The 24,924-nt window shown below is 59.0% G+C and overlaps 3 protein-coding genes across 4 annotated transcripts; 2 read left to right on the top strand and 1 right to left on the bottom strand.

Moving 5' to 3' along the window:
- Positions 1–3: 3 nt before the first annotated feature.
- On the top strand, positions 4–533 carry TMEM203 (transmembrane protein 203). Its single transcript, XM_061378026.1, has one exon. It carries the CDS (start codon positions 82–84, stop codon positions 490–492), a length of 411 nt encoding a protein of 136 aa, XP_061234010.1. The 5' UTR covers positions 4–81; the 3' UTR covers positions 493–533.
- Positions 534–9,824: 9,291 nt separating this feature from the next.
- LOC133225502 (ectonucleoside triphosphate diphosphohydrolase 8-like) lies at positions 9,825–18,922 on the top strand. 2 transcript variants are annotated; one of them, XM_061377954.1, is made up of 10 exons: positions 9,825–9,958; positions 10,380–10,516; positions 11,479–11,596; positions 12,124–12,274; positions 13,416–13,575; positions 14,269–14,502; positions 15,369–15,641; positions 16,063–16,173; positions 16,827–16,964; positions 17,132–18,922. In XM_061377954.1, exons 2-10 carry the CDS (start codon positions 10,394–10,396, stop codon positions 17,312–17,314), a joined length of 1,491 nt encoding a protein of 496 aa, XP_061233938.1. In that variant the 5' UTR covers positions 9,825–9,958; positions 10,380–10,393; the 3' UTR covers positions 17,315–18,922. The 2 variants fall into 2 exon arrangements, with proteins under 2 accessions (XP_061233938.1, XP_061233937.1); XM_061377953.1 differs by having other exon boundaries at positions 16,827–18,922.
- A 162-nt stretch (positions 18,923–19,084) lies between these two features.
- Positions 19,085–24,434, bottom strand: LOC133225503 (ectonucleoside triphosphate diphosphohydrolase 8-like). Its single transcript, XM_061377955.1, has 9 exons — positions 24,116–24,434; positions 23,422–23,539; positions 22,349–22,499; positions 21,558–21,717; positions 21,221–21,451; positions 20,456–20,719; positions 20,033–20,143; positions 19,638–19,775; positions 19,085–19,466 (listed from the first exon to the last, which is right to left on the bottom strand). Exons 1-9 carry the CDS (start codon positions 24,239–24,241, stop codon positions 19,257–19,259), a joined length of 1,509 nt encoding a protein of 502 aa, XP_061233939.1. The 5' UTR covers positions 24,242–24,434; the 3' UTR covers positions 19,085–19,256.
- Between the last annotated feature and the right edge of the window lie 490 nt (positions 24,435–24,924).

The following is a 24,924-nucleotide window of genomic DNA, read 5'->3' as shown; positions in this document are numbered from 1 at the left end:
GGCGGGCCGCGGGTCCGGTGCCGGTGGTGCCGCGGTGTGCGCGTCCCCCGCAGCGCCCATGTCCCCCGCGGCGCCGGGACCATGCTGTTCTCGCTGCGGGAGCTGGTGCAGTGGTTGGGCTTTGCCACCTTCGAGATCTTCCTGCACGGGCTGGCGCTGCTGGCCTTCTCCGTGCTGCTCGTGCTGAAGGTGGACGGCGCGGCCGCGGCGCTCTCCTGGTGGGTGGTGTTCGTGCCGTTCTTCGCCGCCGATGGGCTCAGCACCTACTTCACCACCATCGTGACGGTGCGGCTGTTCCAGGACGGCGAGAAGCGCCTGGCCGTGCTGCGGCTCTTCTGGATCCTCACCATCCTCAGCCTCAAGTTCGTCTTCGAGATGCTGCTGTGCCAGAAGCTGGTGGAGCACACGCGGGAGCTCTGGTACGGGCTCATCATGTCGCCCGTCTTCATCCTGCTCCAGCTGCTCATGATCCGAGCCTGCCGGGTGAACTGATGCCGCTGGCACAGCTCTGCCTCCCCGCGGGCTCGTAGCGACCGGCAAGCGGGCTTTCCCCTGGCTGCGTGTTTGTACAGAGGGCAGCAGGGTACACGGGGCTGGCGCTCTGTGCTGTCACTGTGTGCTGGCGCTCTGTGCTGCCACTGAGCTCCCTGCAGGGCCATACACTGTCGTGGTTCTTCCAGAGGCCCTTCCGTGCCGCATCCTCGTTTCAGTTCACTCAGCTCCAGGTGTTGCTGCGCATCCTGCCCTGCACTGTTTGGCAGTGTTTTATTTTAAAATAAAAACGCATGGAAGGATTACTTCTATTTTTTTTTTCCTTAGAAAGCATTTGTATTTAAAATTCCTGCCTGGAGAAAGGGGATTATCTGGGGGTTGGTTGCTGCAAATGTCCTCGGACACCGCTGCTGCTGCCTCACCTGCACTGCCTGAGGCCACACCGACTTCAGCTTTTGATTGACAAGAAGGTCCCCATGACCCAGCATCGATGTTCACTTGAGCCCAGAACCCCCCCTGTGCTGGGCTGCACCCTCAGAGCGTGAGCAGCAGCTCAGGGAGGGGATCCTGCCCCTCTGCTGTGCTCTGGGGAGACCCCCCCTGCAGCCCTGATCCAGCTCTGGGGCAGCAGCACAAGAGGGACCTGGAGCTGTTGGAGCGAGGCCAGAGGAGGCCATGGAGATGCTGCGAGGGCTGGAGCAGCTCTGCTCTGGAGCCAGGCTGAGACAGCTGGGCTGGGGCAGCCTGGAGAAGAGAAGGCTCCTGATGGGGAGACCTTAGAGCAGCTCCAGTGCCTAAAGGGGCTGCAGGAAACCTGGAGAGGGGCTTGGGACAAGGGCCTGTAGGGACAGGCCAAGGGGAATGGCTTGAACCTGCCCGAGGGGAGACTGAGCTGAGCTCTTAGGCAGAAGCTCTTCCCTGTGAGGGTGCTGAGGCGCTGGCACAGGGTGCCCAGAGAAGCTGTGGCTGCCCCATCCCTGGCAGTGCTCAAGGCCAGGTTGGACACAGGGGCTTGGAGCAAGCTGCTCCAGTGGAAGGGGTCCCTGCCTGTGGCAGGGGTTGGAGCTGGAGGAGCTTTAAGGTCCCTTCCAACACAAACCAGTCTGGGATTCCATGATTCATCGGCACAGCTAGTTTATTTCCGTCTTTCACTTCCCTGAGCTGTTTCATGCCTTCAGTGCTCTGCAGGATGTTACATGGCCTTGCTCTGAGCCTGAGAGAACTGATGTGTGTAGTTTCAAACAAAAGAGTTTTTTTTTTCTTTGTATTTCAGACCTGTTCAATGACTACTGAGATGGGATGCTGGGGACAAGGCACAGGGTCAGGAGGGTGCATGGCTGATGTGGATTGTGAAGGGGGGTCACTGTGAACACCAGTGTTGGTGTGATACGTTGTCCCCAGGCCCTGGGAAGTGTCACTGAGTCTGTGCTCCTCAGGGAGGTGTGGCTCAGTGGGTTCAATACCAACAGCACGTCACACCTCAGCGTCACTGGGGCTTGGCTCCCACCACGAGGGTGCTGAGGGTGTGAGGTATCAGGGGTTGCTCTGGAACCAGGCCCAGGGACTGGTCTCCTTCTGACGCAGTTTTACCTTTGCACTCTGTTGATGATGACAAAACACCTCGTGGGAGCCAGGACTTCCCTTCCAGGCTCTGCTGCTCCCTGGCCCATCCCTGTCTCTGCCCCATCTGCCCAGCTCCTCCTGATACCACTCTCTCTGCTGCTTCATGCAGAGAGGATCTGAAGCTGCAGAACTGCTCTACAGGCAGCTCTCCAGTTCAGAGCCGTTCAACAGAGGCTTGAGGAGCACCAGGAACATGTCTGTGGGTCTGATCTCCATGCGAGATGCTCTGAGGCCAATGAACAAGTGGCTGCTTCTTTCCTCTCTAGAAAGTGAATGGGAACTGTGAGGAAGTTTCTGCTGGTGACAATGTCCCTTTGCACTGCTGCTGGCTCGTCCTGGCTGTCACGCGACAGCAGTGGGAGATGCAGCTGCCTGCTCCAGCAGGACCCATGAGCTGACATCCATTTGGGCCATGCTGAGCTTAGCCCCTGATGATAGAATCACAGAATGGTTTGAGTTGGAAGGGACCTTCAAAGCTCACCCAGTTCCAAACCCCTGCAATGGGCAGGGACAACTTCCACTAGAGCAGGTTGCCCAGAACCGCATCCACTCTGGCCTGGGATGTCTCCAGGGATGGGACATCCACCACCTCTGTGGGCAACCTGTGCCAGTGTTTTACCACCCTCATTGTAAAGAATTTCTTCCTCCCAGCCAGCCTGAATCTCCTCTTTTAGTTTAAACCCATCACCCCTCATCCTATCACAACAGGCCCTGCAGAAAAGTCTCTCCCCATCTTTCTTATAGGCACATGTTAAGATGTGCACTGTGACCTGCTCCCCACCAGCCTCTGTTCAGGTTGCACCTGGCTCAGTCCTTATCTCCTTGTCCCCAGTGACTCAATTCCCATCCTGGGCTGGCACTGAGGTCCTGTGCCATAAGCATGGGCCAGGAGCACACATTCTGCTCCATCCTGGCACACCCTGAGGTGGTGCCAGGCCTTGAGCACTGGCACCTGCCTCACAGGAGCTCCTCTGCTCCTGCTTCAGCTTGTGATGTGGTTTTCGCAGGCTCAGTGTCACCAAGGCGCAGCTGTAATGTTCTGGATGTTCCTCTGGTCTGTCCACTTGGAACCAGCCATCTGCTGGCACGGGCCAAGCTACAGCAAAGCAAGGACACATCACCTGGGAGGAGCGCAGCTTCTGCTCCTTGTCCACTTCCACCTCACTCCAGTGTGAGCCCAGCCAGTGTCTGGGTGCCGTGGTTGTGCCCACAACGTGCCTGGTAGCTCCCAGTGCACAGGCCATGGATGCTGCAGTCACTGTTGTGGGTCTGGGAAGGGAGAAGTCTCGGGTGAGGGGCAATGGGGCTGAGGGCAAGGCTGGGGTGGTGCAGGGGGGACAACCAGCATCTGCTGATGCGTGTGAAGAACCAGAACCACAGGGGGAGGTTGGTGATGGTGGAGAGGAGCAGGAAAAGCAGCAAAGCCTCTGAGTCAGGAGGGGACACTCATGGAGTTGCCCTGAGGACTGCTCCGTGCCTTTGGACTCTCCCACAGCTCCCAAACCACCAGAGAGGGGCAGACCCAGGAAAACCCAGATCAAACAGATGAGCACACGCTTCAGCCTCGCTTGGCACGGAACGGGGCCCAGGACCAGCAGCCCCAGCCTCGCGAGCAGAGTGTCACCAGGTGTGGGGTGTGACAAAGGGACAGGGCCACGTCCACCCGCTTGCAAGTGGCTTTTCCAGCATTCTGGAGCTGCCCTGGGGAAGAGGCAGTGGCCAGAGGGTCCCAGCTCTGCTCCTCTGAGGTCAGGTGAGCTCCCAGGGGGTTGGGGATGCAGGGGGACACACTGCTGAACTGTGGCACTTGGGGGGCTGCCCTGGGGGGCTGCATGGCCGGGGTGGTGGGGGTTGCTTGGCAGTCGGCACCAGCCATATCCTACCCTGGGACTTGCTCCTCATGCAAAGGAGTCACCCGCTGGGCCCAGGACATCCAGGTCCTGCAACAGAACATCTGTGTCCTCAACCCCTGCAGGGTCCAGTGCTGGCCCAGCTGCTGGGGACCGGGGAGATGTGGCCACACAAAACTGCTGCTGGGAGCATCCCCCTCGGTGAAATCCTGTGGCCACAGCTTGAGGAGATCAGCCCTGACCCTGTCCTCTGCCTGGTGCAGGCCATGTGCTCCCCACTGCTCCCTGGCATGGGGAGGGAGGCTCCTCAAGCCTTGGGCCAACAGACTCTGTTACACAGTGGAATACACCTGGGCCAACAGCCTCTGGAATAGGCTCTGGCAAAGATAAACATCTCACCTCTGGGTCTGGTTTTGTTGCTGCCAGCTGGGGCTTTCTCACACCCAACCGCAGCTCTGTGTGAGGGGAGAGCCCTGGCTCGCTCCCAGCCCAGAGGCTGCCCTGCAGACACACTGGGGAGCGGCACGGAAGGAAGCCAGGGTGGGGGAATGCCTGCCGGAGGGTTGTGGAGTCAAGAGCAAGGCACCAAGATCAGAAAGGATCAGTGGGGTTTATCACCTGTGGAAGACGAAGGGAGAACACGTAGGTGTCAGGATTGGAAATCAAATGACATCCTGGCTAGTGGCTGACCTCAGTGACCCCAGATTTTGTCTTGCATTAGCTTTGTTGGCTTTTACAGCATCCTTGGGGTGGAGCAGAGATGCAGTGACCATCGGGACTTCATCAATAGTTGAAAGCACAGGTCCAGTTTGAGTCACCACCCTTGGAAAGATGTGGAGCAAGTGCTGAAAGCCCAGAGGAAAGCAGCCAGGGTGGTGGGGGAACAAAGAGGCTGAAGGAAGGGAGGCTGCAGCAAAGGTGAATTCCCCAGAACAGCTTCTCAAACTTTGCTGAGACTTTAGAGTTAGATGTTAACAGTGGCAGAGCATCCAACAGCCTTCACCTTATGGGGCCTCCACCATGGCCCTCCATCCCAGCACATCCGCATGGAGCCCATCACCACAGTGCTGGACTGCACATCCTGCTCCCAGCAGGGACCTGGTGCCTGTTCCTGGTGCTTGCCCCTGCAGGACTCAGCCATCTCCACTGTCAGTACTGAAATACTGATACTTCCATTGATATCATTAATCCCAGGACCTCATGAGGATGCAGCGTTGTGCTGAGCCCCATTGAGTGCTGTGGGAGATGGAACCACCACCAGCACCTGCTCTGCGGTAGCTGTGCACAGGGAAGGGAGCGCACTGGGGCGTCCATGGCCAGCACAGGGGCTGGCTCCAGGCACATGTCCCTGACCCAGGTCACCCACAGCTGAGATGTGGCACCAAGTCCCAGACAGGGGCAATTAGGGCATGTTTAATGGTGGTGCATACTAAGAAAGGCAGGAGGGAGGAGGAAGGGGCTGGTGTGCTATCTGCCAGCTGGGACAGCAGGTGTGGGGATCCCAAAGGCAGCTTTAAACAGCCCCAGCTCCACCAGTATTGCTGGAACGGAAGGGCAGGATAAAGCTGGTCCCTGCTGGGACCAGTCACAGCAAGACCCCGAGTGGGTCTGGAAGGGGAACAGGGGCCAGGAGTGAGGGATAGAGCTCATCCAGAGACAACGGACCTGTACAGAGCACTGCCCACACCTCCCACAGCCAGAGCTGGGGTGACCTCGTGGTGCAGAAATTGAATGGTGACGAAATGAGAGACTCTCTTTTGATCCTGAGCCAGGGTGTTTCCTCCTCGGGAGGCACAGGGAAGATGGTAGCAATGGAGGTGATCTCATTTCACAAACACCAGCATCTCAGTGACTGGCAGTAATGGCTGGGCTCGAACCCTGCCGAGTGTCCACACCAGCCTGGCAACTTCCTTCTTGGTCTCAAAGAGTCACTTCAAGGGCCACAGACAAAAGCAGATCAAACAGGGGTGTGTGCGTACTCTACTTCTCCATAGTGGATTTGTCCACCTGCAGTCAGAAGAATGAGGCGCTGGCACAGGGTGCCCAGAGAAGCTGTGGCTGCCCCATCCCTGGCAGTGCTCAAGGCCAGGTTGGACACAGGGGCTTGGAGCAAGCTGCTCCAGTGGAAGGGGTCCCTGCCTGTGGCAGGGGTTGAAACTGGAGGAGCTTTAAGGTCCCTTCCAACCCAAACCACTCTGTGATGCAGGTCCCTTTTTCAGTTATGAGCAAATAGCACAGGTAGTGCTCACCAGAGCATGTCCCTGAAGGCAAACAGGGCTGGGGCTCATCAGCACTGAGGACCTGGGAAAGCTATGTCAGAACGGGTGCTCCTGTGCGCCAGGCACCCGATGGCCCTTCCAGGTCCTGCCATAGCCCGCACCTCACTCACCACGTCACCCCGAGCCCAGCCTGTGTTTTACCAGACAGACACCTGTTTGGGTGGGACTAGCTGAAGAACAGTGATGGCCATGCTGTTTGTGACCCAGGGCTGGGCTGTTGTCACCTTACCAGAGCCCGGTCGGGGCAGGGGCTGCGCCTGGGGCAGGCACGGGCCAGGGGGGAAACAGCCTCATCCCTGCTGGAATGTCAAGGGGAAGGAGAAGGACCCGGTGCTCAGCCCCTTCAGCAATGTAAGGCAATTATCTAATGAGTTCATCAAGGGGCCTCTGTGGAACCCCCCGGGGGGAGGCACAGGAGGGGCTGTGTGTGATGCTGTGTGCTAGGGATGCAGCTTTGGGAAGAGGCTCTCAGGGAGCCCTTCCCCTGCTCCCACTGGGCTCATGGGCTCTGCCCCCCCAGCATGCCCTGCCTCCTCCCAGCACTGTCCTTCTAAAGCTTTTCCAGGGAGGATTTTGTCCATAAATTAAGCCATTACCTGTGACTTGGCTCAGGAATATCTGATGTAAGTGAAGAAGCCCTAACTGTCATTGGATTTTCTTGCTGAACCATTTACCTCCCCGAGCAAAGCCTCTGTCCTGGCTCCCACCCCTGTGTTTGCCTTTGTCCACAGCCCACTGGGGCCTATAGGATAGCACAGAAATAAGGGCCCTAGAAAAGAGGGTGCTGGGAACGGGGGTTCCTGGTCCCCCTTGGCCAGGGCAGCTCGGGGCCTGCAGGCTCTGATGGGTTTCAGGCAGGCTGAGGAGCTCCTCGAGCCCAGCCCCAGCAGTGCCCCGTGCTCTGTGCCTGGGCACAGCCCATCCCGCAGCTCTGCCCCAGGCCTTGGGCACCCAGGCAGGCTGTTTGCTCAAGGGCAGTGCTGGTGATGCTGGTTCTCCTGCTCCTGCCTCCCCAGAGGAAGGTGGGCACCCAGGACCCCAGGAGGTGGCAGAAGGGCAGCATGGGACATGTCTGCTGGCCACACTCATGGCTGAGAGGTCTATGGCTGCTGTGCCAATGGACGCATCTCATGTGAAGAGGAACTGGTGCAGCACAGGCTCTGCCTTCACAGCGAGCAAACACCCTGGGTCTGGATGCCCATGTTCTGCTCAGGGCTGTCTACAGGCACCTTCCCAGCTTGGTACCGACCTCCAGCCCTCAGGGGCTGTGCCCAGCTCAGCAGCAGGGCTGAGTCCGGACCTGCCATCCTGTTGAGGAGTGCTCAAGGCCAGGTTGGACACAGGGGCTTGGAGCAAGCTGCTCCAGTGGAAGGTGTCCCTGCCTGTGGCAGGGGTCAGAACTGGATGAGCTTTGAGGCCTCTTCCAACCCAACCCAAACCATCCCTTCATTCCATTATTCTATGGAGATGGGTGGCTGAGGGCTCCCGGCAGCTCCAGAGCCCTGGGGCTGCTCCACAGCCTTCTTGGAGTGAGCACAGCTCCTCGAGGGACCACATCGCTGAGGCAGGGCCAGAGTGTGGATGGAACCATGTGTGCCTCAGTGACACATGTCCCTACCTGCCTGAGTGCACTGTCCTCCCCACAGCACTCATGAGGGGCCCATTGCTCTCAGGAGCTGTAGCAGTGGACCAGGAGCATTGCAAAGCTTGTGTTGGGTGCCTGGCCCCAGCTGCACCCCAGCTCCTCCTGGGACAAGCCCCAGGCTGGATTCAGACCATTGCATCCTCCCCTTCTTTTGGCAGCCCAGGAGAGCCTGCCACGCTCCGTGGCATGGTGTCAGCTGAGCCCCAGCCAGCTCTGTCCTTCCCTGCCCTTGTGCTCACATGGACCAGGGCTGCTCCTGGCAGGGCTTGCCCCATGCTGGTGGCAGCAGGGTTGCCAAAGGGCTGAGCCTGGCAAAGAGACCCAGACCCCAAGGGACAGGGACAGAAGCAGCAGGTCAGGCAGCCCCGTGGCCCGGGTGCTTGCGGATGGAGTCCCAGCTCCCTCCTGGGAAATCATTACCTGTCCTTCTGCCCGGAGGCAGTTAGGATGTTATCACACAACCTCTGAACTATTTCTTTGCTACGGAAGGATCAGGACAAGTAAACCAGAGTTGCACAGCCTGGGTTTGGAGGCAGGAGCCAGAGGGTTTGGTCGGCTCTGGGTGCACACAGTCACTGTGCAGTGCCATGTGTCACAGGGGAACTGGGGCTGATGGGTGCCTCTGTCCTGCATGGGGATGAGTCCCCTGGCTCCGGACATCTCTGGACCAGCCACTGTGCAGCCAGAGACCTGGGAAGGTAGCAGGCTCTCATTCAGCCCCTTCCCATGAAGCCACGTGAGTCCAAAGGTGAAGTGTTGTGTGGAGGTGGGAATACAGGAGCAGTGGCACCTCTGGGCTCCAGGCCTCCACCCTGCCAGCAAGGTACAACACAAGCACCCAGCTTGGTGCAGGTGCAGATAGACGGGACCTGAGGCAGCACCCAGGGACTGTGCATTCACAGCGTGGTGCTTCCTGTGCACACAGGGGACTCAGAATCCACCGTCCTCTGGCCACAGGGAAAGGTGCTCCAGGAGGGTCACGGGCAGCGGGGGTCACACACGCTTCCCTTCTGGCTCAGCTGAGATGAGGCAGCTGGGAACTGAACCCTTCCATGGAGGTGGCCCCTGTGAGAGCTCTGCAGGCTCTTCTCAGGGCACTGAGTCCGCAGCTTCCCTGGGTCCCCCCAGAGAGCAGGCCCTGTGTGCACCAGCCCTGCCCAGCCCGGGTGAGGGGCTGGGGCTGGGGCTGTGATCCCCAACCTGCGCCATGAGCCCCCAGCGCAAGCCCGGAGCGATGGGAGGCTGCAAGGACCTGAGTCCTCCCCATCCCTTGGCTCTCCTCAGTGTCCCCGTGTGTGCAGGGATCCCCAGCCAGGAGCAGCCTGGGGCTGGGTCGCACATGGGGAAGGGTGAGCACGGTCCCATCTGGGCCATGACAGTGTCTTGGCCTCCCCTGGCAAAGCTCAGCCAGAGCTGCTGGGACCCCCGGCAGGGGCATCCTCCTCCTCTGGTGTGATTTTCCTTCTTGTTTCCTTCTAATTCCTTCCTACTTGCTTTGTAATAAAACTTACTATCAAGGCACCTACCACTGTGTGTGTGTTTTCAGGGCACTGGATACCAGAAATATTACCATACCCTGAACCCTAACCCTATAGACCTCATAGAGACCATAATGGAAATATTAAGACTGTTTATAACACGTGAACAGAAATGGGTGTGTGTAAAGGCACAAAGCAGCAGCAAGACAAGGGTTAACAGGAGAGGTGTGTGCTAACTGCTACAGGGCTCCCCGTGTGATTTCATTTAAATGAGGAGGAGGAACTAATTGGCTGAAGATAAGGTGTGGGGAAGATGCCAACCTGAGCTGTAAATACACCTGTGAGACAAGCAAGAGAACTCGTAGTCAGGAGTCTTGACTGAGGGTGATGAGGTCTGGGACACAGTAACGGGAAGAGGCTTCCCAGCAGTATCCGCTTCCTGAGGACACCAAGGCAAGAGCGGGGTGGGTTTGCCACCAGCAGTGGAGGAGCCCAGAGCCACAGCAAGGACTCAAAGCCAGCTCAGAGGGATCCAAGTGTCTGGGGGCTCCTGGAGCAGGGTCTGGTGGTGCTGCAGGTGAGCTGAGCCTAGTTGCATCCTCCAGGTAAAATCACCTCGCCTGCTACAACACCTGGTGCTGAGAGGGTTGTGGGTTCCTGTGGTCCCCTCTGTCTGGGGCACTGCTTCGTTCCCTCCTCCTGGACCTCATCCTTCCAGGTAGTGATGAGCTGAGCAGGAGCGGGTGCAGGACCTGGGGGACTGTGGGATCCCCTCACAGCTGCACCAGGCTGCTGGGAGCCAACCCCTCATCTTCCACCCCCCTGGTTCATCCTGGTTTTGTTTCTCCCAGGGAAAGCTCTGACCATCCACCAGGATCTCCGAGTTGCACAGCTCCATATAGGCTCAGCCTGGGGGCAGCTTTCTGAGCTGCTCTCCTTGCAGCTCCCACTGACTGCTGGTGTTCCCAGCTGGCCACATCCAACCACCTCTCTCCTGTGTTTGGGTTTGCAGGAGCCTTCAGCACAATGTTCACGAGCAAGAAGCACTTCACCAGTGCCATTGTTGGGGCACTGGTCGCACTCTCCCTCATTGCCCTTGTTCTCAGCCTGGTGAACATTGAAGATGTCTCCCTGCTGCCCACTGTCAAGGTAAGCCCAAAAAGGTCCCCAAGCATCATTTCAGAGACCAGTCCCCTTGGGCAGGTGCTCAGAGACAGCACCTTACCTACATTGTCTTTGGTTTGGAGGTGAAGGGGGGTTGGTAGTAGCTGGGTGGTTGTTTTCTTCCCATCTCAAGATGCAGAGTAAATACAGCCTGGATACCTCCCAAGGCAGAGGGGGAAGCCTGCTCTGAAACTGGCCACCATGCCCATGGCAGGGGGGTTGGAACTTGATGATCTTAAGGTCCTTTCCAACCCTAACTATTCTATGATTCTATGCTATGCTCTGGACATGTTTAGAAGGGATTACCTTGGGGCAGATGTGTAGAGCAAAGCCCTTCTCTGCCCTCCCATGGCACACCACCTCCTAATGATGCTTGTACCTGCCAGCTCCCAGCAGCCTGCCCTTAACCCCCAGCACAAGCATCCCCTGCAGCTTGGCATCCCTCCCTGGCTGCTGGAAGAGGGCTGGCACAGTTTTAGGGTGAGGTGGAGGGCTTTATGTGGGAGAGGTGTGCAGTTGGGTGCTCCTGGGCTGGGGCTGCTGTGGTGCTGCCTGTCCCTGCCCAGGCTGGGTGCAGCTGTACGGGTAGCAGAGAGCACTGGGGATGGGGGGGTTGCTGGCCCCAAGGTGGGGCCGGTGTAGGCACAAAGGGCTTGTAACCAAGAAAGAAAATAAATAAGGCATGAGGAAACAGCTCAGAAAAGTCAGTGTGAGCTCACGGTGCTGCACGAGCCTCAGGAGAGGGGAATTTCTCCATTACTGTGAGAAATGCCCATGCTGAGGCCAGCCGCTATCACAGCTCAACTCTGCCACACTGCAGTTAGCTGAGCCCTGGAGAGATGGGTTTGGGGCATCTTCTGGCCCCACCACCCTGGCAGGCTCATGGTGAGGCTGGGGAGAGGCTGCTGCTCCTCCCGCCAGTGTGATGTCTGGGTTTTCCCTTCCAGTATGGGATGGTGTTTGATGCAGGCTCATCCCACACCTCTCTGTTTGTCTACGAGTGGGATTCAGACAAGGAGAACGACACCGGTGTGGTCAGCCAGACCTTGTCCTGTGATGTCCATGGTCAGTATCCCCCTGCCATGGGCTCAGTGCTGCCCTGCATGTCAGTGTGGTGGGTGGGATGACCTGGCCCTTCCTCTTGCTGACTGGCCCATGCTGGGCAGCTCTGTCCATCGAGCTGGCACTGCTGGCACAGGGGGAGCCCTGGCTGCAGGCAGAGTGGTCCCTGACTCCCCACTGGCTTCACATGTGGTCAGAGGGCCCTCAGGACCATGCAGTGCCACACACTTGGTGGAACTGATGGACCTTGGCGTTCTGGGTTTCCATTCCCGCAACTTGGACTGCCCAAGCTGCTGTCCTGGCTGGGGAACGTCTCACCTCTACAGCTGGGGACACTGCAGAAAGCATGGGAGAGGTGGGGAAGCCACAGGAGGGAAATGGGTCAGTCAGGTCCTGGGGGACCAGGGCACCCTGCAGAAGCATCCTTTGTTGCTAAGAGGTGACAGACCTCAGTGCCCTGTGCCCTCTTTCTCCCATACCCCTGTCCTCAGCCGTTTCCATCAGTCTGTCCCAGCCTGACTCTCTTCCAGGACAAGGTATATCAAGCTATGCCAATGATCCCCCGAAAGCTGGTGATTCCATAAGGGACTGTCTGGATAAAGCCCTGAAGGTTGTTCCTGCTACGAAACAGAGGGAAGTCCCAGCTTATCTTGGAGCAACAGCAGGAATGAGGCTACTGAGGTATTGCTCTGGGGTTTAAGGGTGGCAGAGCAGGGACCAACCTGCAAGCAGCCACTGCCTGAGAGAGCTGGGCTGGGTCAGCCTGGGGAAGAGAAGGCTCCTGAAGGGGAGACCTTAGAGCAGCTCCAGTGCCTAAAGGGGCTGCAGGAAACCTGGAGAGGGGCTTGGGACAAGGGCCTGTAGGACGGGACAAGGGCCTGTAGGGACAGGCCAAGGGGAATGGCTTGAACCTGCCCGAGGGGAGACTGAGCTGAGCTCTTAGGCAGAAGCTCTTCCCTGTGAGGGTGCTGAGGCACTGGCACAGGGTGCCCAGAGAAGCTGTGGCTGCTCCATCCCTGGCAGTGTTCAAGGCCAGGTTGGACACAGGGGCTTGGAGCAAGCTGCTCCAGTGGAAGGGGTCCCTGCCTGTGGCAGGGTTGGAGCTGGAGGAGCTTTAAGGTCCCTTCCAGCCCAAACCATTCTATGGTTCTATGATCTGCCCAGATGGATGGTGCTGGTGGGGGAGCTGGGCAGATGTAGGAGGCAATGAGGTGCTGCAGTATCTCCCATTACCTTTCACCAGCCTGTATTAGCTTTCTTCAAGCATCAGCCTTCATTTCATGGTCCTTGGTTTTACGGTTGCAGACATGTTACGTTATTTCTGTGCCCTGGCAATGAGAGCCCTTCCCTGGGAAGGAACTGGTCATAGCCTGAAGGTTTGTCGCTTCAGAGAGTGAGCACATGCCAACAGCCCCACACATCTCCCCCACTCAGAGGTCTGAAGCCAGGCCCAGCGCAGCAACCAGCCCTCTGGAGCAGTCAATGGGCTTTTGGAGCAGTTCAAACCTGGGCTCTGCAGCACAAGCTCTTCCCACCTCCAGCGCTACGTTAGGTAGGGGAAGGTGACTTCACAAACTAGACCAAACTCTGCTGGAGGGAAGAGGTTGATGTTACTCTTGGGTTAGTGATGCCTCATATAGACAGCTGGGATGCACGAGCAGCCTTGACAAGTCAGTGTAGCAGGAAGCATCATTTCACACAAGCTGCTCGTTGCAGAAAAGTGGAGTATGTGGAACTGGAGAAAAACCAGCCTGGTTCCTGGTGCTTCCTTTGTAGTACTGGTGCAGGTGGGTATGTGTCCTGACCTCTGGGCCCTTTCTAGGGAACAGAATAGCTCAGCAGCAGAGCAAGTCCTGGCTGAAGTCACTAAAACCATGCAAGAATACCCAGTGGCTTTCAAAGGGGCTCGAATCCTTACAGGAGAGGAGGAGGGGGCTTATGGCTGGATCACCATCAACTACCTGCTGGACTCCTTCACTAAGGTGGGAGAAGGCTCAAACCCTGCTGCATCTTTGCTGATTTTTGGTTGTTCTGATTTTTAAGCTCACTTTGCACAGAGACAAAGGTCAGTGGCTGCTGGGAATGATCATGGGGAAGCAGCCAGTTATCCTGTGGAGGGAGAAATCGGGAATGGGGCTGTCTCTGCTAAGGGCACATCTCCACACGGTGTGGACACATGGTCTCCTGGGACAGCGAGTCAGCAATGCAGCCTGGTTGGGACCATTGGCTCCTGCTGGGCTCTGTCTCACTGCCCTGGGAAGGGCTCTCTCTGTGTGGCACTGGGAGACCTGATCCAAAGCTCTCTCCTGCTCCTCTCTGCCCATCACTGCTGCAGCCGGGAGCTCCCGTGCAGGCTGCTGGAGGAATTCTGTCCTTGCCCCTCAGAAAGGGCAGCCTCTGCAAGCACTTCGAAATGGGCATGGTGACTCAGAGCCATGTGAGCCCACAGCTCGGGGGCACATCTTGACCCTCAGACAGCTGAACTCTGCTTTTCCTGGCTCTGACAAATGGCTGGGCAGGTTGGGCAGGGGAGGCCTCCCCTATGGAAAGAATTAAGTTGAATACCCATTGAATTTAGTAACAAAACCCTATTGTCTTCAATGGGATGAGAACCGTGCTCAGGGCAAGTAAGACCAGCCGTGTGCTTCCCTTCCTCTCCTGTCTTGCCTTGGCAGTACTCACCCAAAGCGCGCACGTGGGTTCGTCCAGAGGCAGCCAACATTTTTGGGGCACTGGATCTTGGAGGAGCATCCACCCAAATCAGCTTCATACCCGAAGGTTCAGAGGTGAACTGGAAGGAAGGCTCCAAGTTCACACTGTACGGGTATGACTACAGCATCTACACACACAGCTACCTCTGCTATGGCCAGAACGAGATGCTCAAGCGACTGGCAAAGGAACTGATTGCGGTGAGAGGGGAACTGGGGGGGAACTGGACTCTGGTCTCATGATGCCAGCAACAGGCTTGTTAATACATAAAATAAGAACAGTCAAAGCTCTTCCAGAGACACATCAGCAGGGACTGAGAGTAGGTAGAGACTCCTGTGAGAGCACAGCAAGGCAGACATGGAAGGGAGTATGGGAAGCATCAGAAGGGGCATCTCGGGAGACACCTTCTGGCTGTACACAGATGCCTCACGCAGGGTGTACAGAATGCAGGACCAGGCTCTTCTCAGAGGGGAAAACTAAAAGGGCAAGAGGCAATGGGCACAAGCTGGAACATTTGGGTTTCCAATCTGTCCTATGAAGCCAGGCTGAGAGAGCTGGGCTGGGTCAGACTCGGGAAGAGAAGGCTCCTGAAGGGAAGACCTTAGAGCAGCTCCAGTGCCTAAAGGGGCTGCAGGAAACCTGGAGAGGGGCTTGGGACAAGGGCCTGTAGGGACAGGCCAAGGGGAATGGCTTGAACCTCCCGAGGGGAGACTGAGCTGAGCTCTTAGGCAGAAGCTCTTCCCTGTGAGGGTGCTGAGGCGCTGGCACAGGGTGCCCAGAGAAGCTGTGGCTGCCCCATCCCTGGCAGTGTTCAAGGCCAGGTTGGACACAGGGGCTTGGAGCAAGCTGCTCCAGTGGAAGGGGTCCCTGCCCGTGGTAGGGGTTGGGACTGGGTGAGTTTTAAGGTCCCTTCCAGGCTGGGATCCTGTGATTCTATGATTCAAATACAGGGGAAATGTTTTTCCCAGTGGGAATGGTGCTTGGTGGAGCACTGGGGTCTCCTGTGCCAGAGCTGCCGCCAGCAGGGGTTGGAGGAGGCTGCAGCCTGCGGTTTTGCCATTCCCAGGAGTCATCCCCCAGCACACGAGTCCATCACCCCTGCTACCCAACAGACTACAATGAAACCGTGTCGCTGTCTTCCTTCCGCACCAGTCCCTGCACGAACCAGAGCGACCCACGCCTGGGCCCTGGCGACAGGAACATCACCCTGGAGGGCAGGGGCAATGCCAGCCGGTGCCTGGCTGCCATCAGGAAGCTCTTCAACTTCTCTGCGTGTGGCCAGAGCCCCGACTGCACCTTCGATGGCATCTACCAGCCGCCGGTCAGAGGGCAGTTCATTGTAAGGCAAATCCTGTCCTCCCACCTCCATGGCAGAGCATGTGCTGTGGTGTCCCTGCGTGCCCCATGGCATTGCCACCTCCCCACAGCAGAATGGGGGCAAAAAGCTCCCAAGTGATCCCTGCCCCAGGGCACACCAGGGATTGCTGATGCCAGCCAGGTCTCCAAATGGGACCATGTTAATGAAACCAGTGAGAAGCCACAGCCCAGGTTTTCAGTAATAAAGCCCAGCTTAGCCAGCAGCCTTCAGGCAAGGCGTTGGATGTGCTGCTGTAGCCAGCAGGCACCTGCACCCCAGCGCATCACCTCTGCTGGGACATGGACAGTGATGCTCTGGAGCTATACCAGGGTAGGACAAACTGCAGCTGCCTGGTGTTGGTCTCCACTGTAGCTCAATGCTGTTTCTGCCTCTTGCCTTTCAGGCCTTCTCTGCCTTCTACTATAACTTCAAGTTCCTGAACCTGACCGAGAGGCAGACACTCACCACTGTCAGGGAGACCATTGAACGTTTCTGCAGGAGAAGCTGGGAAGATGTATGTTCCTCATGGTGGGAGGCAGTGTGGAAGCTTCACAAGCAAAGGGGCCCTGGGGAGGGGGAAGAGGAGCGGGGACCCCTCCATGGCAAAGGTCCCTGATTGCTGACTGTGCCTGACACAGCAGAGCCATCCCTGAGCAATGTGTGAGAGCCAGGGCTGTCCTGCACTCACCATGGGATCTTCCTTGCTCATACGAGCAGGGAACTTTAGCTGGGAAAGGGGCAGCCGAGGCAGGTGAAGGCAGCAGAATCTCCCCTCCAGCACAGGAGCTAGGGATGGAGGTGGGTCTATAGCACTGGAGGATGGTGAGAGGAAACGCAGCTGCTGGCACCACTCTGGAGGCAATTCAAATGAGGATGGATAAGGCCAAGAGCTTTGCTAAGATCACCATGGGGCAGAGAGGAGGAGCGCCTTCACAAGGAGGATAAGATGGGAGAATGTGGGGCAGGAGGAGCTCTGTTCCTGTGTAGGGTGTAAATCATCTTCAAAGGAGTTGCCCTGTGTGGAACAGGTCCCAAATACCTGCCTGGTCCACAGTCTTTTTCCAGATGCTGGTGACTGCAGCACCATTGTCCCTCCTGCAGCACCATTGTCCCTGCACAAAAACTGCCTGCGAGTAACTCCCCCCTCCAAACATGTCCCCACCCCAGCTCTCTTCCAGCTACCCTGAAGAGAACCCTCAGCGCCTGCCGAAATACTGCGCCAATGCCAACTACATCCTCACCCTCCTCCTCGATGCCTACAAGTTCAATGAGACCAGCTGGAGCAACATCATCTTCCAGATGAAGGTAGGCAGCAAATGCAGCCCGTGGGCAGGAGCAGAGGAGGACAAGAGCCAGCTTCCCACGTTGGGTGATGCGAGAGCTATGCTCCAGGAAGCCACTCTCTGGGCTGCGGGCGGTGTTGCTGCTGTGGCTTTCCTGCAGGGTAACTCGTGTCCCCTCTCCCTGGGCAGGCAGGGAGCGCCGACGTGGGCTGGACGCTGGGGTACATGCTCAACCTCACCACCAGGATCCCGGCCGAGGCTCCGGTGTGGGTGAAGGGGCACGTTCCTTCCTTGTGGGCTGCGGCCATCACCTTCATCATCCTCACCCTTGTCCTGGGACTCACTGCCCTGCTCCTGCTCCTGTGGGGGTAGGAGCCTGGCTGCATTTCAGAGCCTGGTAGGTGTGCATCAGGGCTGGAAAACCATCGGTGCTGGGTCCCCCTTCCTTCTGCCCCCAGGGCTGGCAGCCTGGGGCTGGTTCAGTGATGCTGAGCATCTCGACAGCACCAAAGAGCTGAGGTAGAGTGTCCCATGGGGCTGGCCCCACCATGCAGATAGGCACTATGTGAGGTTTCCATTGGAGCTCTGCCTACACACCACAGGAACCTCAGCTGTGCCCATCTGCCTCCTTATTTTGCTATACCTGTTACAGATGTGGCCTCCACCCCACCAGCTGGCCCGTGGGGCCATGGGGAACCAGCCTGGCCATGGAGGAGCTCCCCAAGTGCCAGACTGATAGCACAGGGCTGCAAGCACTTGTGACTGGGTGCTTGGTGCAATGCTGGGTCTGGTTATGGTCACCAACAGCCCAGCAGGTGCCTGTGAGGGGCATGAAATGCTCTGCAGTACCACATCTGGCTCTCCTGAGGGTGAATCGTGTGGGCTTACCTGGTGGTGTTGGAGACAAGCAAAATTGAGCATCCAAAGTCAGAAACATGGTCCATGGCTCCCCGAGGGTCTGTCTCGTCTCATCTTCCCTTTCTTCTGGGATAAAGGGATCTATGTTTCTGAATGTCTGCCTGGAGACAAACACTGTCCCACTGTCTGGGTACTGAGACATTCATATGTCCCATCACCTGCAAACGCTGTCCCACCATCAGGCTGGACACCATGGGCTCAGGCTCCTAGTCCTGCCCTGCCCCTGCCCATGGGGATGAGCTGGATCCTGCCCAAAACTGCACCCCTGCCTTTGCCTTGAGGCCTGCTCGGTTTTCATCTGCCTGCAGCTGATGCAGTGGTTCTGGGCCTCTCTGCAGTGAGGAGCTGACTGTTGGTGCCTCAGACATCCAAATAAATCATGTGAAAGGCAGCGATGGGGAAATGCTGTTGCTTTGCTCCTGCACAGTCGTGACTTTCTGGTTTCCATCTCGCAGGTCAGGGCTGGTGATGACAACAGGGATTCAGGGGACAGTCACCATTGCTCAGTTCTACTGCAGATGCCCCTGAAGCCCCTGCAGTATCTGCCAGATGCTGAAGAGAAGCCAGCAGGGCACCAGGACAGGCATTTTGCTGCTGAGAGCCGGGGTGTCTCACCTCACCCAGCCCCTGGCTGCCAGTGGGACTCCCCAGAACTGTAAGGGAGCCCTAACACATCCCAGCAGCATTCCCAAATCACCCGTGTGCTGGTCCCTGCCCGTGGCAGGGGTTGGAACCAGATGATCTTGAAGCCCTTTCCAACCCAGACCATTCTGTGACTCTATGAAAGGGAGGGGGGGATGTCTGCTGGGCACAGACATGGGCTGCAGCCGGACTGGAGAGGAACCTTGTGCAGGAGAGCAGGGGGCTGCTGCCATCCCCCACCTCCCAGGGCTTCCCAGTCACGGGGAGAGCCCAAGACCCATCTCCCCTGCATAGCTCCAGTGCTGCTGCCCCTCTGCCTGGTGCTGGCAATGCAATGGCCAATGCAGCCCCTTGGCCTGGGATGGCCAGGTCATGTCTGCCCCACATGGGGTATCTGCTGCAGGCTGTAACCATCCCATTGCTGACAGTCCCCCCTTCTCCCTGACCTGCCACCTCCAGCCACCCCACATCGCTGCAGTCCCCATGCCCCCAGCGCTGAGCCCCTGCCCCACGTGGCCATGCCGTCCCTCCTAGAGCATCTCCAGCCAGCAGCAAGGGGAAGGGAAAACCAGACAGCGCAGATACAAGGCAGAGATTTTAAAGCCTGTGCCAGTTCCAGCTCACCAGGCCAGGACGCAGGCACCCACGTTACCAGTTCACAGCTCCTGGGCACGGGGGGGTCCCTGTTGTGCAGCTCCTCACACAGGTGCAGCATCAGGACCAAGTGCTTGGGCTGCCCCTGGGGCCAGCACTGCTAGAGACTGGCATAACCGGAGGAGCTCTTCCTGCAGCACGTGAGTGCGAGCAGGCAGAAGGTGAGGATGAGCATGGTGGCCAGTAGAACCATGGCTGCTATCCAATTGCTTCTCTGGAGCCCTACGACCCTCTGGGGGATCTCCGAGGGAATCATGTTGGTGAGGTTGAGCATGTAGCCCAGAGTCCAACCCACGTCTACACCAGTGACCTGTGCAGACAGAGAAGGAAGAGGGATGGGAAAGGCTTCAAAGATAGAGTAGCCAAGGCAAAGGTAGGCAAGAAGGCCAGCCCTGGGCATGGGCAATGGGCTGTGCTGCAGCTCAGGGTGGGCATGAGCCCCTTCATGGCACAGGCTGGGAGCTGCTGGGCACATCCCTACCTGCCGGGTGAAGCGGATGTTCAGCCACGTGGTGTGGTTGAATCTGAAGCCCTGCAGGAGCAGGGTGAGGGCGTAGGTGCTGCCTGCACAAGCATCACGGAGCTGGATCCTGCTCACGGTGGGGAACTCCTGCTGCACCTGCAGGGGTGGAGGAGTGGGAGCAGTGCTGGGAGCAGTGCTTGGAGCACCCACACTGCCGGGAAAGCCCCGCAGTGCAGCCGGGAGCAAAGACCCAGCACAGCTGGGCCTGGGGAGCCGGGAGGCTGCTCTCCTGCCCAGGGAGCCTTGTGCTCCTCCCTGCCCTCTCCAGAGGATGGGCTCTGGATGAGCCCCAAGCTGCCCAGTGCCCGGGCAGAGCAAGGGCAGGGGCTGCCATCCCCTGGGCAGTTTCTCACCTTCTCCCAGGTGCTGGTGCAGAACTGCTCGATGGTGGCATTGACCAAGCTCAGGGGCTGCCCTCCAGTCAGGTTCAGGAAGTGAAGGCTGTGATAAAGCCCTGAGAAGGCCTGTGGGTGGTTAAGACCAAAGGTGGCAAGTTAGCGAAGCACCCAGGGCTCTGCCACACCACCAGCCCTCTGCAGGCATCCCTAAGGCCACCCTCAGCCTGTCAAACCCACTGGGACTGCTCCTCACACTGAAAGAGATGGGTGCTGTGACAGCAGGGGTGTGGGTCTGCCTGGTGAGGACCCTGCACATCACCATGCCTCAGGCACATCCAGCATCCCACTGCTCCTACAGCAGTTTTCCTGGGTCATGGCCAGCTTCTGGTGCTCCAAAACCCCACAACTCCCCCAGAAACAGAGACAGAGGCTCCTTACAAAGAACTGTCCCCGCACGGGCGGCTGATAGACCCCGTTGAACCCGCACGTGCTGTTGGCCCCACAGCTGAGGTTGAAGAGCTGCTGCACGGCGGCGCTGCACGCTGCTGGCTCCCCTGTCCCCATCACCCTGAGGAGCTGCGCGGCGCTGGGGCTGCTCGGGGCACGCACACAGGGGCTGTCGTAGAGCTCTGCTGTGGTGATGTTCTCCTGGTACCCCCTGGGGTAGCAGGGGTGTGAGATCTGCGCAGTGGATGGGCTGGCCTGGAGAGAGCAGGAGCGTTAGCATCGCCCTGGCCCTGAGGATGAGGATGGAAAGGAGAGAAGCAGCCCACAGAGAGTGCCTGTTCCCACAGCAGGACACCAGCATGCTGGCTCCACCACCCATGGGGTGCAGGTACAGAACTGTGGGGACAAACGTGGCACAACCACACTGGTCAGGGAGCAGCTGCATGCTCAAGGCCTTAGGGGTTTGCACCCTGTGCTGAGCATGGACCTATTTTGTCCCCTCTCTCCTTTGTAGGGTCAGCAGATCTCTGCTCTGGGGTGTTCACCTCTATTTCAGTACAGTCCTGTTCTTGGACGTTGGGACCCCCCCCCGGAGTGCCCTGTGCCATGGTGGCCCTGTTGTATCCATCATCCTCACTGGGGCTTGCACAAAGGCACCCAGCCCAGCAGCCGCGACACCCAGTGGGTGCTGCCCACCAAGCTTCATAGATCAGGGTTCAGGCTGCAGTAGAGGAGCACAAGGCTGGGGTCAGTTACCCGGTGTAAGGAAGCCATCAGCATCTTCAGGGCTTGCTTTTGCCCATAGCAGAGATAGCTGTGGGTGTAGACGGAGTAGCTGGCCCCATACAGCCTGAGGAGGGCTCCAGTGCTGATGTCTTCTATGGGGGTCCCAGGAAGGAACGTGATCTGGGTTGAAGCCCCACCGAGGTCCAAAGCTCCGACCACATCCTCGGGAGGCGGGTGGGTCCATGTGCCTGTGAGGGAGCACTGCCCCACACAGGGAGTCACGCACCGGGACCTGGCACGGGGGTGCCAGCGTCCCTGCACAGCCTGCGGAGGGGACACCCCCCGAGCCCGCTGCCTGAGCACGCACCTTGACGAGCGTCTCCAGCAGGAAGTTGACGCTGATCCAGCCGAAGGAGCCCTCCTCGTTCCCCGTCAGGACCTGAGCTCCGCGGAACTCCACCGGGTACTCGCCAATGGTCTTGGCCACCTCGGCAAAGACCTGCTGGGCCTTGGTGCTGTTCTGCTCCCTGCCCGGGGAAGGAGATGGACACCGCGAGTGGAGGAGGCGATGGCCGTGCAGCTCCAGCGCGGGGCTGACAGCAAGCGGCTGCCGCTGGTGCCAAGGAGCAGAGAGAGGGCAAAGCCAGCAGATCCCTCCTGTGCTGCGCTGGGAGTGCCCCTAAAAATGCTGCCTGTGGGCTCGGCCTGAGAACACAGGAAGGGTCATGGCAAGTCTGGCAAAGGAGGTGCTGGCAGAGGAGGCCATGGAGATGCTGCGAGGGCTGGAGCAGCTCTGCTCTGGAGCCAGGCTGAGAGAGCTGGGCTGGGGCAGCCTGGAGAAGAGAAGGCTCCTGAAGGGGAGACCTTAGAGCAGCTCCAGTGCCTAAAGGGGCTGCAGGAAAGCTGGAGAGGGGCTTGGGACAAGGGCCTGTAGGGACAAGGGCTGTGGGATTTCCCCATGGGCACAGTGAGCATCTCTCTTGGACACCCCATAGGCCGCAGATGTGGATGCTCTGCCCACCCCCGTGGGCTCCGGGACAGCCCCCCTGCTGCCCGCAGCCCCTTGTGTCCCCAGCCCCATCCCAGCCCCTGCCCAGGCTCCAGTGCAGGAGCACGTGGTGGGAAGGGTGGAGGTGCCGGCTCCGCGCTGTGCTGTACCTCAGCAGCCGCATGCCCGCTGTGGCCCCCAGGTAGGTGGGGGTCTCCTGCTGCTGCTCTGCCGGGATGATCCCCATGGCCTTGTCCAGGCAGGGCTTCAGGCTGGCTCCGGCCCCCGCGGGGTCGTCTGCGTAGCTGGAGATGCCGGGTCCTTCAGGAGAGCCCCGTGTGATGGAGCCAGGTCAGTGACACCCAGGAGGGACGGAACAGCAGGGACATGCACACCCCTTCACCAGTCCCAGGTTGCTCTCTGGACCAACTTGGCAGATATTCTGGTCACAGCCCCGAACTCCGCTGTGTTTGATGCCATAGAGACACCAAAATGAACACCACTGACCCAGGGGAGTGTTAGGAACCACATACGGGAAAACAGCAGAACCGTAGTCATGTTTAGGGAGTTCTGCAGTGCTTTTAGGATGTCCCATGGGTACATATAGGGATAAGACAAGGGTGATTTAAGCTAACAGAGGGGAGACTGAGCTGAGCTCTTAGGCAGAAGCTCTTCCCCTGTGAGGGTGCTGAGGTGCTGGCACAGGGTGCCCAGAGAAGCTGTGGCTGCCCCATCCCTGGCAGTGCTCAAGGCCAGGTTGGACACAGGGGCTTGGAGCAAGCTGCTCCAGTGGAAGGGGTCCCTGCCTGTGGCAGGGGTTGGAGCTGGGTGAGCTTTAAGGTGCCTTGCAACACAAACCACTCTGATTCTAGCTTACTGAAGAAGCTGGGAAGAGATATTGTGGGAAGAAGATCCAAGGACGCAGTTACATGGGAGAGGAGCAACCTCTGCCCATCCAGCATCCCAGGCTGTGAGTTGATGCAAAGCCACCACGTGCAAGACACAACTTGGCTGAAGGAACCACGCTAACAGGGCCATGATCCTCACCCACCTTTGCATCCCACAGTTACCGTGGTACCCTGAGGTGCAGACCATCCCCTCAACACTTTTCTTTGGTGCTCCCACCAGGCCACCTCCCTTTTTCCCAGCACAGGCTGAAAGACTGAGCTCACCCACGATGCTGTGAGCCTGGGACAGTGATCCAGGAGCGTGGGAGACAGGGACAGCACATCCCGGCACTCACCGGCTGCAGTGCAGGCCTCCACCTGGGACACGATGCCGGTGCCGTTCTCCTTGTCCGCAGGCCACCGGTAGATGTAAAGAGCCGTGTGCGTGGAGCCGGCATCAAACACCAGCCCGTACTGGGGGCAGAGGGGACACGGGTCACAGCACGCTTGGGCTGAACCGAGTCCCATGGGCGGTTCTGAGGCTGCTGCTCTTGCTTCCCATGTGTGCACATGAGCAGCACAGCTCTGCGTGTCCAACCTCCCTCCAGCTCCGAGCACCCTGATTTCGCCAAGGGAGCTGCAGCTCAGGAAGGAAAGGCGTGCAGGTCAGCAGGGTGATGTGCAGGGCGGGAAGGGAGCCAGGCACCCGTCCCAGAGCTGCTCCCACCCCTTTGGGAAGAGAAACTCTCACGAGCCCTGACTGGTTTTAACAACCAGGCAGCAGAAAGCGACAGGAGAGAGAGATGAAACCCCACCAGGTGGCCAGGGCGGCTGAAAAGAGGAAAGGAAGTGTTTGGGGTGCGGATGGAGCAGCTGCTCTTCCATCCTTAGCAAGGAGCCAGGACCATGGCTGAGGGGGTGATTGATGTACCTCCATCAGGTTAAGCCCTGATAGGGGTGGCTGTGGGAAGACTTGCAAGCAGGGCGGAGGGCAGAGGTGGTGGAGGGGCGAGAGGTGGGAAGGAGCCGGAGGTTCCACCGGGCACCTACTTTGCTCCTGGCAGGAAGGGCAGCGTCCTTCACCGGGGTCAGGACCAGGAGGAAGGCGGCCACCGCCAGCGCTCCCAGCACAGCCACCGAGCCGCAGCCCAGCGCCCTGAGCGCGGGGCTCTGCATCCCGCAGCCGGGACGGCCTCTGCGAGGGCAGCCCCAGCCCCTCCCGGCTCCGCTTGTGCCAGCGGCGCCCCGGGACACGACGGGTGCGGGACCGCGACCCTGCCCCGGGGTCCTCAGCGGAGCAACGCCGGGGGCAGCGGCTGAGAGCGGGAGGAGCCCAGGGGGGAACGGCCGGGTCCCGGCGCTGCCTGCGCTGCCTGTACCCGGCCCGGGGCAATGCAAAGCGAAAGCGCGGCCTGGACCGACGCCGCGTGTCCGGGTTCCCTCCCGGGACGGCCCGCAGCAAGGGCGGGGCAACCCCGCGGCCTGCCCGCACCGCTTCCTGCACCCTGCATCCACCTCTGCCTGCACCCCTGCCTGTACCGCTGCCTGCACCCTGCATCCACCTCTGCCTGCACCCCTGCCTGTACCGCTGCCTGCACCCTGCCTGCACCCTGCCTGCACTGCCCCAGGGTGATGGGACCCTGACAACGGGGACTCCTCCCTGGCCATGGGGTTGGGTCTCTGGCTGTGGGGCACGCTGGCCATGGGGATGGGTCACTCTTGTTTCTGTCTTGGGCCGCTGTCCCCCTGCCTGCACTGGGGCAGCACTAGGTGACAGCAGGGTTTGGGTGACCGACTCGGTCCACGCTCCATGGGGCTGTGTGCTTCTGCAGCAGGTCTGGGGCAGGGATGTCTGTGGG

This window comes from Neopsephotus bourkii, unplaced genomic scaffold (genome assembly GCF_033783945.1).
Source record: "Neopsephotus bourkii isolate Nb327-2 ecotype Australia unplaced genomic scaffold, CSIRO-AGI_Nbou_v1 NB_1761, whole genome shotgun sequence".
Classification (NCBI taxonomy): Eukaryota; Metazoa; Chordata; class Aves; order Psittaciformes; family Psittacidae; genus Neopsephotus; species Neopsephotus bourkii.
This window is presented reverse-complemented; position numbering and strand designations above follow the sequence as displayed.